At 40.4% G+C, this 17,479-nt stretch overlaps 1 protein-coding gene across 1 annotated transcript; it reads left to right on the forward strand.

Annotated features, from left to right (window-relative positions):
• Positions 1–208: 208 nt before the first annotated feature.
• On the forward strand, positions 209–14,762 carry cdh26.2 (cadherin 26, tandem duplicate 2). Its single transcript, XM_077018924.1, has 16 exons — positions 209–365; positions 2,125–2,241; positions 3,514–3,663; positions 4,026–4,170; positions 4,322–4,500; positions 4,593–4,724; positions 4,974–5,156; positions 5,347–5,657; positions 6,848–6,990; positions 7,157–7,381; positions 7,560–7,781; positions 11,010–11,131; positions 11,348–11,431; positions 11,726–11,761; positions 12,251–12,319; positions 12,899–14,762. The coding sequence occupies exons 1-16, from the start codon at positions 330–332 to the stop codon at positions 13,139–13,141; spliced, it is 2,397 nt and encodes a 798-aa protein (XP_076875039.1). The 5' UTR covers positions 209–329; the 3' UTR covers positions 13,142–14,762.
• Positions 14,763–17,479: the final 2,717 nt, after the last annotated feature.

The raw sequence follows: 17,479 nt of genomic DNA on the forward strand, positions 1-17,479 counted from the left end.
CGTCTGTGTGATGTCATTGAGATAGCTCTTGAGATAGATACTTAAAACCGTGAAAGACACACCCCCAGCCACACACACCCTCAGTAACCACACTTCCAATCTCACCTTTTACATTTTTGACAGGTTTGAGTTATGAATTTGCTTGTTGAAGTTGTGTGTGATGACTTCAAATACACAGGGCCTGGCCTCCCTCATTTACATAGTCTACATTTCCCACCCCCTTTTTCGCTTTTTATAGAGTATGGCAGAGAATCCTGTGCAAGGGAAGGAAAGAGATCTCTCAGTTCTCTTGTAATGGTAATTGATCACGCTAGGTCCTCTACTGCAAGATGAATCTCCTAATCATCTCTGCTGTTTTGACCCTGGTGAGTGTTTTAACTGGGTAACCTGGTGGAATTTGGAGGTTATTACTAAAACCTTTCACACTCCTGTTTTCCAGTGTAGCCGGGACCACTTGGTGAAGTGATCTAAACAGTAGTAGTGCTTTCTTAAGTGCTGTAAACATTAACATGAGTTATGTTGTCTATCATAGACTTTTACAGTTTTTTTTACATGTACTTTATGAGGTGTGTATACTATTCTCTCTTTATCTTTTTACAAATGTGTACACAACACAGATATTAATTAGAAAGTGTGAGTTGCATGTCATTACTTAGTGTGCCTTTAGTGTGTCAGTGTGTCTATAGTGTGTCGGTGTGTCTGTAGAGTGTCAGTGTGTCTATGGCATTTATGCAAGTGGTCTAGGTATCTGTATAGATAAGGTAGAACTTTCTACACAACCACTATAACTTAAAGTGGATGTGCTTTATCATGACATAAGGTGGCTGGGACACCTTATTTTGTGACCTTTACGTTTGCTTTCTGTGATATAATTGACAAATTTGTACAAAGTGAAAACAAATAAAAATTGTGCACAAAATTTGTAATTATGCAAAAAACACAACATGCACTCTATTTTGCTCACATAAGCAGTCCTGTGAACTTATGAATAAATCATGAATATTTATTGATTGAAAATGTATTCATTACATTTTAAGCTATGCGAGACTGGAGAGTGTATGTTGAAGTTTTGGATATGAGTTTAGGATGCTGCTTCATCAAATATTTAGATGTTTAGTCTGTGTCTTCTCAACGCCCACATGCTTCTGCCAAAGACATCAGATGTAGATTAAGCTCCAATCCCAGCGGTAAATGAATGAGAGTGATATGAAAGTGTGAGTGAGACAGTGTGAGACAGGAATGGAGTAGCTCTGTGTAAATCCTGCTGCAGGGTTCCATCTCCCAGGATGCACTGGGCCTGTGATGCGCCTGAAGCAGGACCTCCATCTATCACTCTCTACTCCTGAGGTTTACTGTATGTGGCAAACTGCCAAGCACAATATGAGAGATTTCTGATAGCGACTACTGGGTATAGACAACCTGTATTGACATGAGCTGTAGTTTCTGCAGGCGTTGCAGGTTTTATCTGCAACTGATAGCTTATGTGTTGCAGTTATACTTAATTTACTTACACTGATACATTAATAGTTAAATATTAACGTAATTAAATTGCATAATGGGACACTATATAATTTTGAACCACTTTGTAATTTCATGAAAGCCGTGTTTAAACGTTTTCATGTTAGAAGAAGAACCAGAGTGTAAAGGTTGCGTTTGAAATGTGTTACAGTCTAGGGTGTACAGTGTAGTAATTTTAGTGGGTGTGAATGTGTCAAAAATGGAATGTGTGAAACACTTGAAACGGCATAATAAGTTCAGCTGGCTCATATCCAGAGGTACGGCTCTGACACTGAAGCATTCTGCTGTCAGTACTGGGTCGTACTGCAGTCAGTACTGGGTCGTTCAGCAGTCAGTACTGGATTGCTCTGTCACAAAATAAGGCAAGCAATGCTCCCATCACTCTTATCACATTAAAACTAACGATTCTCATTTGATCCAGTATAATAGCTGCTTTGGTTTCATAAGTGGAACAACTGCACCTGATGTTACATTGTCAGCAAAAACAAACTGAGAGTGATCTGAGAAGTTGAACTCTCTTTCTGAATGACCTGAGAGTCGGTCTAAGTTGCAGTCTGATGTGATTTAAGTTGAAGTGATCTGATGGGCATCCTGCTTTCTCCTCAGAGTGTCTGCGTTGTAGGGGTCCTGTCCACACAGATCAGACAGAAGAGAGCATGGATTATTGACTCCTTCAGTATTGAAGAGGAACACCCAGGACCTTTTCCATACCCCTTGGGGACAGTGAGTATCAGATTTCTAATCTCCATCCTCAGTAGGGCACATACTGTTACAGCACTTTACCTGGAGAACATTTGGAGATGCACTAATGCATGAAGGTTATGAAAACCTCTTTACCTTTATCCTACTTACATACTTACAGTGTCAGAAGTTATGTATTGCTACATTGCTACATATACTGGGTATAACAGAGAAACACATAGCAGGTTGCTTATGTAAGATTCTGAGACATTCCTTCTTATACACCTTTTCACACAGAACAGAGTGAAACATATACTGCAACACACATGTTTGAACTTTATAAGCCGTCCTAAAGACATACGATCCATCTAGTCCTGCGGTGATGTGGGGACCCCTCACGTCATAAATTACCGTAATTAATTGTTATACATTAATTTCCCTTTTGATTTTCTCTGACATGTTTACATGTTCTGACATGTTCTTATCTTATTCTTATTTACCATGACAGGAAAAGTCTTAATGGGTCAAAATGGGTCACTGCAGAGTAATATGAATGTCACGTATGGCTACGCCCCCTCTCCTAGCTGTCACTCTGGGTTCCCTCGTGTCTGTTTTCCTGGCCCATTGATCCCGCCCTGCTTGTCTGTAGCCCCGGTTTCTGTCTGTCTGCCACGCCCGTGTTATCATCGTCCTCACCTGTGTCTTGTTAGTTCTATGTCCATATAATCCCTGTATTCCCCCCTGTCTGGTGATCGGTGGTTTTGTTTTCCCTGTTCACGGTCCTGGATTCTGTTCGTGAGTTTGCGCGTTACGTTTCTGTTATCCGTGTTCATCTGCCTGTTCCGTGTTTTCCCTGTCTTGTTTAGTTCGCCGTCCAAGTATGCCTGTTTACCTTACTTGTTCTGGCTGCCCTCCCGGTTTGACCCATGCCTGTCCATTCGACCATGGTTTTGGTATTCCCTTTAATAAATCTCGCTCTCCTCAGCGTTTGTGTCCGTCTCCTCGCTCCGCAGCGCGAGCTGCGTTACAATGAACCCCAAAATTAATTAATAATATTAATGAATCACCAAATTAAATATTAGATATTACTTTTAATACCCGAAGTAATTACTATTTATTAATTTATTCAGATTAATCTTATATTCATATTATATCTTAATCTTATATTTTCAAAACCATTCAGAGAACCCTGTACACAGTGTGAATAAACATTAATAATTTTTACATAGCAGTAAATGGTATTCCAAATATCCACAGCTGATTTTCAGGTTCACACTTGAAGCAGAGTTACTGTAGATGTCATTTTAATTTCAGATTGAACTGGAGCGGTCATATTTGGTCAACTTCTGGCTGAAGGGCAGTGGTGTGGATGAAGACCCTGTTGATCTCCTGAGCATTGACAATAAGAACGGCCAGGTCTTTGTGCACAAGAAGATAGACTTCGAGGCCTATCAGGTTCTCAGGGTATGTTCATAGACAAAACCAGGAGGAGAAATGGAATAATTACATATATAATTATAATCATAGGTAACATACTCTAGATGTATGCAGTCTTACTACTGAAATTATATGGTTAAAGTGAAAATTTGAATTGTTATTTAACAGACAGTATTAATATGATTTTCTCATGACAACTTTGCATTATACACAGTCTAATGCAATAAATATGCATTTCTTTCATTTATATTGGAATGTCATATTGGTCTTTTGTCAAAATCTTTATCCTGCATAGGTCATGTACCAGGGTAGACTAGAACTTCACCTAACTACAACTTTAATGTCTAGAATTGTAATATCAATTAATTCCTATTTTGTATCAATTACAGCTAACATTTGAAGCTAGGAATGTTTCCAATAAAGAAGTGGACACAAGACTTGGTGTTGAGATCAAGATTCTGGACGTAAATGATAACCCCCCAATCTTTCAACAATCATTCTACGAAGTTTATATTGATGAGTCTGCAGTTCAGGGTAATCCACGCTAGATACTGCGTCTAACAAATCTTACCAAGTTAATCCTGCAATACTCTATTAATGTCTACGTCTTCATGCGTGTATATTGATGTCTGTATGTTGATGTTTGTATATTGATATCTGTGTCTTAATGTCTGTATCTCAACAGGTGAAAAGGTGGTAACAGTGATGGCAATAGATAATGATGACTCATCGACTCAAAATGGCACCTTCACACTCAGAATCCTCTCTTACACTCCAAAAACTGATAACATTGAGTTCTTCATAGAGCAGGCAGAAAACACCCTCACAGGGTCCATATATTTCAGGGGCTGTCTGGAATATGAGGTAAACATGTTTCACTGTGCAGTGGCTTCAGTCCTCATCTGTCATTCTCCACATCAGAAAACATTCTTCAGTTTTTTTTTTAATCTTTTCAGAAAGCACAGAAATATACCATCCTGGTTGAAGCCAAAGATCATGGAAACAAAATTCAGTTGTCCAGCACGGCTACAGTGTTTGTCAACATTATTGACAAAAACAACCACATCCCGGAAATCACTGGTCAAAAGGTAAATACTTATAAACAGGTTATGCTGAAACAAACAGAGCCATATACTCCTACAACCACATGATCATTATTTTCAGTAGTGGTTATAATTTTTCTGGTTTTGTACTATGAACAGTCTAATGCTACAACTTTATTGTAGACCTGCACAGTAAATGCATCGCTGCGTGTGCTACAGACCTGTGTTGCACTGACCTCATAGCCCTGCTTTACTGTGTGAACACCTGACTGCAGTGTGTGGGTCACATTTCAGGGTTCTGGAAAGATAAAGGAGGATTTGAGTGGAGTTGAAGTTCTGCGCTTGCAAGTGACAGACGAGGACAGTCATGGCTCTGAGGCCTGGAGGGCCAAGTTCTCCATTCAAGGAGATAAAGAGAATTATTTTCAAATTTCAACAGATCCCACAACTAATGAAGGAATATTAACAGTTATAAAGGTATTTTAAACTTCTTTCAACATTACACTTCTTTAACTAGCTGGCAAAGAAATATATTTATTAATGTTTTTGTAAATGCAAAAATATACAATTTCACACATATTCACATGTTTTCGGTGTGTGAGATATATGAGGCTTGTTCAGAACTGAACAAGTTTGTTTTTATTTTGTTGTTTTATGCTTCATAAAGAAAATGGATTTTGAGCGGCAAACGTCACGAAACCTGTCAGTCAGTGTGGATAACGAGGTCCCCTACTTTTCCTGTGAGATCAAAGCACGTACCAAACAGAGACTTTGGGACGTAAAAACTGTTAAAGAAGGCTCCGGTGTGAGTGTGCCCAAACTCTATCCTATCACCATTGGTGTGGTAGACGTCAATGACCCTCCAGAGTTTGAACCACGTGTTAAAGAAGTGATGATCATGGAAAATTTAAAATCAGGCACCTACTTGTACACCCTCCAGGCAATAGACCCTGACAAAATCTTTGCCAGCAAGTTTCAGTAAGTTCCTGCATCACACCCCAGACTCAGGGCCAGGTGGACATGGGGGGATATATCTCTGGTGGCAGTTTCTATTTGTCTGAAAGTCTGACATGAGCAACTCTTCTGTGATGGCTCTAACTTATCACATAACGTGGGCCCAGGACTGCCTACCAATCACACTCTGCCTACTGAGCTGAATGATTTAAACTGATGGAATTTATCAGACACGCAGCTGTCAACACCAAGCTGTCAATCACAGGACACACAGATTGAGTGCTGATAGGTTCTGACCCACCTGTTTTAAAAAAAGGCAAATTTGGCCTTGGAGCTCACCTGGTAGAACAGGTGGGGCAAGGTTCTTCTAGCAACACCAAGATCATGGGGTTCCTCCCAGGGAGATGATGTATGTAAAGCTATACATATTAAGACAAATATAAAGATATAAAGAAATAAAAATATAAAGCTCAATGTATAAAGATCAGTAACTGCTGAGGGGGGGGTTCATCGGTGTATGATGACATGGTGTCTGTGTAAAAATTGCATTTGTGTAAAAATTGCATTTATTGAACAGCACAAAACAACATAGTACACTAACAAAAACATACACTGACATTTTTTGTGTAATAGTGATAGACTAAGTAAAAAAAAAAGAAAAAAAAGAAAAGGCTCCTCTACGTTGGCACCTTTATTTGCCACAGACACATAACTGCCTGCCTTACACATCAAGCACTCTGCCTCATACGTGCCGTAAACGTACACTTTCGTTTCGGCTTTGCCGTAGAACCGGCGGACACACGTGCTTTCGCTTGTAAACACTTGGGGGTAGACTGGCAGGCCCACGCTTTCTTCTTCACACACACAATGCAAAGTTATGGAAGCCCATTCCCGCTACCTAAAATAAAATAAAAAACAGCACATATATATTTTTTTCTCATTATTAAGTAAATTGCTATCTCATTATTTTGAGATACTAAGTCATTATTTCGAGATACTAAGTAGTTATTTCGAGATACTAAGTCATTATTTTGAGATACTAAGTTATTATTTTAGGGTAGCTTAGCGTACCCTTACAATTGTAGGGTGTTTGTGTATTTGTATTACTGGGTATTTAATAACTTCCACTCAATAGTTTGAAAGTGTTCTTATTAAATATGATTTGGTTTGAAACTTCGTCACTAGTGTAGTGTAAATCTCTTTTCTTTCCTCAGTTTTTTCAAAGGAGATGATGTTGATAACTGGGTGAATATAGATTCAGAAACCGGTAAAATTACTACTGCAAAAGTTCTGGACAGAGAATCTCCGCTTTTGAAGAACAGTACCTACAGTGTCCTCACCTACGCTGTGGATAACGGTGAGCACCACACATGTACTGTAGTTGGCTTATCTGGTGTTTTGGGGGGAGGGGATCAGCTGAACTGAAGGAAAAAAGAATATTTATTTTCTTCCTTTTGTGCTGGCTTCAGTCTTCTTTCTTTTATTCAGTTCACTCAATGCTCATTGCTAACTCTGATTGACAGGTGAGCCTCCAATGACAGGCACCGGAACCCTGATCATCCATGTAGGTGACCAGAATGACAATACACCTGTGCTGGTAGAGAAGAGGGTGGAGATGTGTCTGTCGGACGTGCCCACCAGGGCCAACATCAGCGCTGTGGACGCAGACCTGCCCCCCTTCAGCGGGCCATTTTCCTACGAGATCATGGGAGATGTTAAAGGGAAATGGAGTGTTGATCCCACCTTTGGTAAAACACCTATAAACAAATATTTCCAGCGAGTGCAGTAAGCACTATGGTATTTATTGCTATAAAGGTGCAGCTGTGTTAGAGAGAGGGATGGCCTTGGTGTGCTGAAGTAAAGGTATTTCTCATTACATGCTTGTGAAAACAGATGAAATAACCTACACAACTCTGATTTCTTAAGGGACAACTGTGAACCTGGTCAAAGAGAACACTGTTTATTCAGGCATTTACGAGCTTCAGCTCAAGGTATCTGACATCCAGGGACTTTACATGATTCAAAACCTGACGGTGACTGTGTGCGACTGCTCTGTCTCCACAACCTGCCACCTTCGCAGGATGTCAGGTTCCAACGTGGCCTTTAGTGCCATTGGGATCATCATGTTGGCGTTGGTGCTCCTGCTGGGTAAGACTGAAACTTTCACATTATGCTCATGCCCATTCACTCACAGCCATGTCAAAGTTAAAGATGTCATGTCAAAATAAGAGCTCCAGTGTCAAAATTAAAGCTGCAATGCCAACATTTAAAAAACGCTGTTAATAATGATAATAATAATAAAATAATAATAAAATAATAATAATAATAATAATAATAATAATAATAATAATAATAATAATAATATGTTTATTTTATATAGTGCCTTTCACAAACCAAAGATCACTTTACATGATCCTAATCATATATAAGAGCGGAAGAGCAGAAAGTATTAGCAAGAGTGGAAGTGCTGAAAGAAAAGAAAAGGAAGGTCTTTAGCTGAGCTTTGAAGATAGGAAGAGAGGCAGAAGAGCGAACAGAAGAAGGTAGAGAGTTCCAAAAAGTGAGGGTAGCAACACTGAAAGATCTGCCACTCATAGTGGAAAGTCTGTGTCTTGGTTAATAGACCCGAGTTAGAGGACCTGAGCTGGCGAGACGGAACGTGATGGTGCAACACATTAGAGAGGTAAACCGGTGCGAGGCCATACAGGGCTTCAAAAGTCATTAACTGGATTTTGTAGCGTATCTGTTTTGAGACCGGAAGCCAGTGTAGTTTATGGAGGATTGGAGTGATATGTTTAAATGTTTTCAAATGTAGTGTTTTCATTGGTAGACCATACCATTCATTGGCAGTGAATTACAGTAATCTAATCTACATGTGATGAATGCATGGACCAGGGTTTCAGCATCTGTAAGTGAGAGTATGGTGCGAAGCCGAGCAATGTTACGGAGATGGAGAAAAGCAGACTTACAGACAGAACTGATGTGTAGGACAAATGTGAGACAAGAGTCAAACAAAACATCTAGATTATGCACGATAGATGACTGGCTGACTGAAGTGTCATCAACAACTAGACTGCATTTATAAAAGGCAGGGATGGCTGACTTGGTGCAGATAACCCTTAAACTCAATCCTTGAAAAACAGAACTCATGAAGTTGCTGTTTAGCCAGTGTGTATTCTCCTGGATGCAGGACAGCAATATGGAAGGAGGGAAATAATCTGTAGAATTGAAATCGAGGTATATGTGTGTGTCATCAGTGTAGAAGTGAAAATTGAGACTAAAGGAAGAGATAATATTGCCAAGAGGAAGTATTTTTAAGATAAATAACAGGGGACCTAGAGCCGAACCTTGTGGCACTCCCTGAGTGACTGGAACAGATATGGATTTGTGCCTCTCAATACTAACATACTGAGACCTGTCAGCAAGATAGGATGTAAACCAGAAAAGCGCAGTGCCAGAGAGACCAATACTGGAAAGACGTGAGAGGAGAATTTTATGGTTAGAAGTGTCGAAAGCTGCAGTTAGATAAGGAGCGGAAGGACAGATGTACAGCCACAGTCAGAGGAATGGAGCAAATTATTAGGTACGCTGAGGAGAGCTGTCTCAGTGCTGTGAAGGGAGCGGAAACCTGACTGAAATGTCTCAAAAAGATTATTGGTGGACAGAAAAGCCTGTAGCTGTATGGAAACAGCCCTCTCAAGAACTTTAGATAAAAATGGCAGATTGGAGATAGGTCTGTAGTTTTGTAGGTCTGAGCTGTCATGGCCAGGTTTCTTAATAACATTAGTAATAGCTGCCTTTTTTAGAGAGCAGGGAACGTAGCCAGAAGTGAGTGAGAGATTAATGAGGTGAGAAATAGGGATGGTGATAGCAGGGAGAAACCGCTTCAGAAGTGTTGGTGCAGGAACAAGTTGACATGAAGAAGGTTTGGACTTGGAGATAATTACAGCAATATCGTCAGATGAAACCGTAGAAAAAATAGAGAAGGAAACACTATCAGAACTGAGGGGAGGGCGAGAAAGATCAGGAGGGGATGGGTTGAGAAAGCCTTTGTTAATGGAGCTCATTTTATCTTGAAAATGATTGAGAAAAGCAGTAGAGATTTCAGGACAGGATGAGACTGTATGAGTAGGAGGACGAGACAGTTTACTAACAAGTGAGAAGAGTTATTTGGGAGCCTTGAATGAGATTGGATTAATACAAAGAACGAGCAGACTTAAGTGCAGCTTTGTAGATGAGCACATGTTCAGAAAAGGCAAGAGCATGCACGTGAAGCCCAGTTTTATAGAGGTGCTCAAGGCACCAGCCGGCGGTCTTGAGAGTGCGAAGCTCAGGAGTAAACCAGGGAGAGGTGTGAGTGGAAGGTACAGTCCTAGTCTTAAGCGGGGCTAGTGTATTAAGGATAGTAAAGATAGAGTCATTATAGAGAGAGACAGCATCATCAGCAGAGGATAGGTTACAGATCATAGGGAAAGGAGAAGCATTAAGATGCATAGAGAAGAACAGGGAATCAACAGCAGAAAAATTACGGAAAGATATTGAAGTTTTAGAGCGAGTCTTAGAGATGGGAAGGCAGAGATCGGCAGTAACAACTTTGTGATCAACTTTGTGACCTTACACAAACCAGAGATGATACTAACAGTACAACCATAGGAAGAAGAGCAAATTAGATTGAGAATATGTTCATGCTTGTGAGTAGGAAAATTGACATGCTGAGTTAGGTCAAAACATATGAGCAAAGACAAAAAGTCAACAGATAAAGCCAGTGTCTATATGGATGTTAGAGTCGCCAAGTATCACCAGAGAGGAGACATGGAGCTGGCGATGGTAAACAGTTCACTGAGATCAGGCAGAACGTCAGCTGTGGAGAGTTTAGGTGGGTTACCAGCAGTAGTATTAAGGTTTTTATAGGTGCAATCCAGAGTAACAGGAGCAGACACTAATTGCCCTGGAGGAAGTTGTATAACCACCGCTCGGGCTTGATCAGGTGGGAGGCATGTGGGGAGATAGTTTTCTGAGAACTGTTCTGGGTTCGCAGAGTTTTGTTTATGCAAAGAACCCAGGAGGACTGTCATACCTTTAGTAGGGTGTGGATACTTTGGCTGTTGACAATTATGTTGGCAGATACTATGCACATTTGTTTTTATGGTTATGCGTAACACACTTAGAAAAAAAGTGTTTTCCCTTAGTCTTCAGGGAACAACCCATAAAACATTTAGGATAAGGGATGTATTCATTATCCCTTCAGAAAGGTTTGGCACTTTAATTGAAAAACTTATCTAGAACCAAATCATTAAATCATTCGTTCAGTCATCATGTTTTAGTTGGTTTCCTTGCTGCAGCGTTTTAGCCACTGACGTTGTCTTCATCGGACAGCAATGCTTCTCCTGGCTATACTGATGTCCTGTAAAGATGAGAGGAAGATGATCCCGACTGATGAAGGCTCTAACTGGCATCTCATCACCTCCAATATCGAGACCCCTGGCACAGATTGCATGGTTGTACCACACACGTCACTCCATCTCTCTGCTCCATCCTTATTCACATTCACGTGCTTAAAGGTCTCAGTGGTTAAAAAAAGAATACTCTTACAGTCAGAATGGGACACACTGATAAAAGGGCAAATGGGATTGAAGCGTTCAAAAGGGATTGAACGCTTCTTGAGTATTCTGGATAACAGCACTAAACAATGTTCATTCTCTTTTTGTCCAAAGTGCCCAGTTAAAGTGGATTCCAACGATGGTGATAAAGGAACAAATAACCCAAATGGAAATGGAATAAAAGATCCAAAGCCCAATGTATGTCATAATACACACACACAAACACACATACATACATGCACACACACACACACACACACACACACACACACACACACACACACACACACACACACACACACAAAACAAATTTTAATATGATTAATTCACTAATTATATTCTACTTTAATAACACCAGTGGCTTAAAAGTAGCTGTCAGAGTCAGATCTATCCGGGCCCAATCTGTAAAACTGGCTTTGTCTCCTACATGTAAAGACATATACTCTCACTTATATGCTCACTTTCAGTCTTTTGTTCATTTCACTCCTGCAGGGCAGCGTGTCTGATTGGCGGGAAAGCTTTCGGAGGGTATGTACAGATTCCTTTTGAGACGGCTGCGTCTGTGTTGTCCCTGTGTGCAACTCTCTGTCTGCATGGCGGAGATTAGAGGACAGCAGCAGTGTAAATGACAGTAGTTATATTTGAGGCTGGTTATGAATTGTATTTTCTTTATTACATATCAGCGGTTGACTAAACAGGTCTTGAATGTGAGTCTGCTGTGTCCAAGACTTCTGGGTGATCTGACACGCTGCTCTTGTTTAGACAAGTTCTTGTAAAGATGAATGAAAGGGGAATTAGGTTTTAACAGGTTCACATTACATTAGGTTTTAATAGGTTCACATTATATTAGGTTTTAATAGGTTCACATTATATTAGATTTTAACAGGTCCACATTACATTAGGTTTTAATAGGTTTACATACATGACTTCGTGTTTATGTCCCTAAAATAACTAGATGTGATTTAGGTCTAAACTTAGTCCAACTACTGATGCCTTTGTCTTTCCTTCTTCCACCAGGAATCAAATAGCAGGAGCTCCTTCTACACCTATCAACTCAGACAAAACCTGAGTGCTCACATTAGACAGGTAGACTAAGACTCAGTGGATATTTTACAGACCATATTTAAAGATTTGCAGTCATTTGTGTGACTACAAAACATGTTAACATTTCAGTGTGTTTACAATATTGATTGATAATGTATATATTTTACCACTTATCAACACAAAGCACTTTATAATGTGAATATAATGTGAAACAACTTTTCTACCTGTACTGTATCCACCCCTCCCCTGAAGACATACAGGAGTAATGAGACCTAAATTACCCCACAGTTTCCTAAATTATGCATGGAAAGAAAAATGATTGCATGTGCGATCCCCCCCTGGCTCTGACCTACATCCTCTCTCAAGTAACCACATCTCTTGTCGAGCTGTGTTCTCCCAGCAAGCACTGCTACACTGTGGTGTATGTCAGCTCCACTGCAAGCACACACCCTACTGCCCCCACCTCTGTGCTCCAACTCGTGCTCCTACAAATTTCCAGTCATGATATCCCACTGGAACGCCCCTTCATCCACTTTTGCATTATCTGCTGATAGGACTGTGATGGATCTGTTAGAGCATGAAGCTGACTGTGTCTGGGGGGGGGAAATCCTTCTCCTGCAGAATATCCTCCAGCTTGAGATGGACGAGGAGCTGACAGATTACAGCCCCCACTGTTACGCCGAGGAAGGAGAACTGGAGAACGACTTCCACCTTGATGACCTCTCCATCGCGGGCAGTGAGCCCCAACCAGATGAACTCTCAAATCTGGATCACCACTTCACCAAACTGGCGGCTATATGCAGGCCCGACTTAATGGCAGAGTTTAGTGAAATCAAGGAAATCAAAACCAGCTATATTAACTAGTATGTTTAATCATGAATGATACCACAGAGATCGTTGGAGGTAAAAAAGCCACACTGAATATCGGTGCATTTTTCAGAGAACACTATTGCAATATTCATGTTCTGATTATGTAATCAGTCAGTGAAATTGTCAGGAGTTGTACATATAATTTTTTGCTTAAACGTCCTACACATTTACACATTGTTATATGTTCACACAGGCAAAGAAACCATACAATGCACAATTTTCTTCAAAAATCTATTTTCACCAATAACTGACTCATGTGTTCCTGAGAAAATATTTCTTGAAGAATTTTACCTTGGTGAAGGATGCATTCTCCCACATATTAACAAACGTTTTTTTAGATAGGGCTTTTGTTTATCTGTATCACGAATACAAAAGTTTGGAGGACAGTAAACTACATTTTTTAAATGTAGATGTAAAAATATGTAAATGTAGATGTAATCAGTTGGAAAGGTAGCAGATTTCTCTGTCAGTATGCGTATATGATTTCCAAAAGTCTTTATGCATGACTCTTTCTGTACATCACCTGTGCTTTATTTTGTACATGCTTACACAGTGCTAGGACTCAAGAGATATTCAGGGATTTAATGAATGAATCACAGTGAATTGTATCTGTTTCGTCTTTTGTTCCCAAGAGCTCAAGAAAAGTAGAGACAGACAGACAGATAAACAGACAATAGTGTTAGTTTTGGGGTAAGGGTTTGGTGTAGTCTACAGGCCTAGTGTTCAGTTTTGAGTTAAGGTTCGGTTTTGAGTTAGGGCTTGGGTAAGTCGACAGGTCTCTCAGAATGACATAAGGAACAGGAAGAGTTAAAGTAGAAGCTTGTGTCGTGAGAATCACAAACATGATTAAACCTCTTTCATTCAACTCAGTTCCTCATCTCAGGAAAAGCCTTTCCAAGGCCTGAGTCTTTCAGCCGAGACGCTCATGCTATTGTTTCGAGCCCTCAGCTTTGTCCTTGTGATTCTGTTGTCCCTCACGCTCTGAGTATTATCACTGCCTCTCACAGAGCATAGAGTATCTATTTGCAAAACTCAGCACAGAGCCCCCCTTTCACAAAACCTGTTTCAGAACCAAAAATATAACCTTGAAGTGAATTATGCAGTGGTGAAGCTTTGGAATGACACTGAACACATGTGGAATGTGTTTTCAGAGAAAACTCACCCAGCAGTGTTAGCGTGTTAGCAGTGGTAGTGGTAGTGGTAGTGGACACCAGTGTTCACATGCAGTGCTGAAGTCTCAGCAGAGGCAAAGTCCCTCCAGCCTGGAAACACACCTTCACTTTAACATAAAGCACCTTTATTTTCACATAAACAAATGGCAGGATTTGTTGTGGTATCAGAGCCAAAAAACTCAAGCTGAAAATGGGTGTGGTCTCACCTGTGAGATGGCAGTTTGACTCAACACATACCTGTGAGTGAAAGCCAGTTTTGTTATTTTTAATTTTATTTTATTGCTGTTGTTTGATTCCATTGACTTGTACCTCAACACATTTGTACTGTAGCTCTATTGGCTTTATTAAAATTAAGACCAGGGTGAATGCACTGGCATGTCTGACAGATTAACGAACCCACACCTGGGTTATATGTGCTGATACAATAAAAACATTTCACTGTACTGGATGTTTGTGATCAGGGTTGGACTGCATAAATAACCCTTCCTGCACTCCTGCAGCTGGGAGTGTGTGTTTGTGTGTGAGAAAGTGCTCACTGTGACAGTGTGTGGAGTCTGATACCCACTGTGTGGAGTCTGATACCCACTGTGTGGTGTCTGATACCCACTGTGCGTGGTGTCTGATACCCACTGTGCGTGGTGTCTGATACCCACTGTGTGGAGTCTGATACCCACTGTGTGGTGTCTAATACCCACTGTGCGTGGTGTCTGATACCCACTGTGTGGTGTCTGATTACCTTAACTGTTCTGTACAGCGTCATTTTCTCAGCTGGGTTTGGAGGTTTGGATGTCGACTGTGCATGTTGGCACTCATCACTACCCAGACTCCATCACAGCTGCTCCTATTACCGCAGAAGCTGCCACACCTTCAGTTTCTGAGCATTCACACACACACACACACACACACAAACACACTGCAGCTCCTTCGATCAATCCAGCTACACATGCTGATCAACATAATTTTTTTCTGTCTGTGTTTAATAGGATTCCTCGTTTAAGAGTTTTTTTTCTAACTAAGTTTACCAAGACCCACTGACTTAAAATTAGTGGTGGGTCGTTAACAGTGGCGGACTTAGCAATTTGGGGGCTCAAGGCGAATTTAGCTAGGGGGCCCATCAACATTAATATGCGAGAAATAATTTAGCTAGTCAGGGGGCCCCTACAGTGGGCTGCAGTGGGAGGGGCCCAAGGCAGTTGCCTAGCAATGCCTCTATGCAAAGACCGCCTCTGGTCGTTAACGGCGTTAACGCAGATAACGGCTGACCACTAATAAAATTTAACTTGCAGACCATTTTTATCTGTGTGTGTGTGTGTGTGTGTGTGTATGTGTATATATATATATATATATATATTAGTGCTGTCAATTCCAGGTGCCGCGATTAAAAGTCCTCACCAGGATTTTGCTCTAGCTTGCTAGATTTTCTAATTAGCAATCCAGGTAAAATTAGTGGAATCAACACAATCCAGGAAGCCTGATATATATATATATATATATACACTGCTCAAAAAAATAAAGGGAACACTAAAATAACACATCCTAGATCTCAATTAATAAAAATCTTTGAAATCAGTTGAAAATCTCTCATTTCTACCTGTTGTCTGTTCCATTTGCACAAGAGCAGATGAAATTGATTCACAATCAGTGTTACTTCCTATCTGAACATGAAGTGTGGATGACTTGGAGTTTGTGGTGTTGTTTAAGTGTTCCCTTTATTTTTTTGAGCAGTGTATATATATATATATATATATATATGCTCAAAAAAATAAAGGGAACACTTAAACAACATCACTTAAACAACATCAGAATCATCAGGACTCCAACAGTCATAGCCAGCAGTGCAGCTCAGTGTCCTGAAAGTCTTGAGGATTCCTCCTCCTATTGTTCCTGTTACTCTAGTGAAGTGAAAAAAAAACAAAGTACCCAGTTTGCAGGACAGAAATGCTGACAGAGGTCCTGAAGTGTTCTAGGTTCACCCAGAAGGCCTCTCATCCTTTCTGTTAACATTTCTCACTTAATACAGGTACTCATCTTAGCAATTACTTGCATGCTGAATATGCTTAATATACTGAATTATTAGTGACATGTTAGTGCCATTAGTGCACGAGAGATTGGTGGATGACCAATGACGGTTGGGTACCAGCTGGGGCATTACATTATCATCATCATTATATTATTATTATTATTATATGACTGTGGTGTAAGTCAGGTCAACCAGAATGCTCAGATTTAGTGTTGGGAGATGGTCCTGTGATGCCAGATAATGAACACCATGGTGTAGCCACTGCTGAGGAACTCACCTGACCGGTCTGGCGCCGTGGTGGTGCGGCTAGACGTCACATCCTTACTTCTGCAGAAAACCCATCCCCATTTAATCCTGTTTCTAACTCATGTGTGACGCTCATACCACAGATACTCAACCGTCACATTCACAAGCACCTGAATGTATTAATGTTAATGTATTAACACACACACACACACACACACACACACACACACACACACACACACAGCAGCTTTAACAGCTGATAAAGGACCACTGCCCAAAATGGAAACGTTAATAAAATTGCTCGCTCTCTCTCTCTCTCTCTCTCTCTCTCTCTCTCTCATATATATATATATATATATATATATATATATATATATATATATATATATATATATATATGTTTTTGGCTCTGATACCACAACAAATCCTGCCATTTGTTTATGTGAAAATAAAGGTGCTTTATGTTAAAGTGAAGGTGTGTTTCCAGGCTGGAGGGACTTTGCCTCTGCTGAGACTTCAGCACTGCATGTGAACACTGGTGTCCACTACCACTACCACTACCACTACCACTGCTAACACGCTAACACTGCTGGGTGAGTTTTCTCTGAAAACACATTCCACATGTGTTCAGTGTCATTCCAAAGCTTCACCACTGCATAATTCACTTCAAGGTTATATTTTTGGTTCCGAAACAGGTTTTGTGAAAGGGGGCTCTGTACTCTGTGACAAGCAGTGATAATACTCGTGAGAGAGCGTGAGAGAGCACAGACGAGAAAAGTTGGAATCCCTTGTAATGCTCTTAATAGTCTAATGTTATATAAAAAGGTGTTCAGACATAAAATAAGTGAAAGTAATTTCATAATTGTCGTGACAACACAAGGAAATGTAATGCAT

Source organism: Brachyhypopomus gauderio, chromosome 10 (genome assembly GCF_052324685.1).
Source record: "Brachyhypopomus gauderio isolate BG-103 chromosome 10, BGAUD_0.2, whole genome shotgun sequence".
Classification (NCBI taxonomy): Eukaryota; Metazoa; Chordata; class Actinopteri; order Gymnotiformes; family Hypopomidae; genus Brachyhypopomus; species Brachyhypopomus gauderio.

Coding starts and splice junctions, on each gene's coding strand:
- cdh26.2 (XM_077018924.1), top strand. CDS start 330: ATGAATCTCCTAATCATCTCTGCTGTTTTGACCCTG. Junction 2,242..3,513: donor TTCCATACCCCTTGGGGACA/GTGAGTATCAGA, acceptor TTTTAATTTCAG/ATTGAACTGGAGCGGTCATA. Junction 11,432..11,725: donor TAAAAGATCCAAAGCCCAAT/GTATGTCATAAT, acceptor TCACTCCTGCAG/GGCAGCGTGTCTGATTGGCG.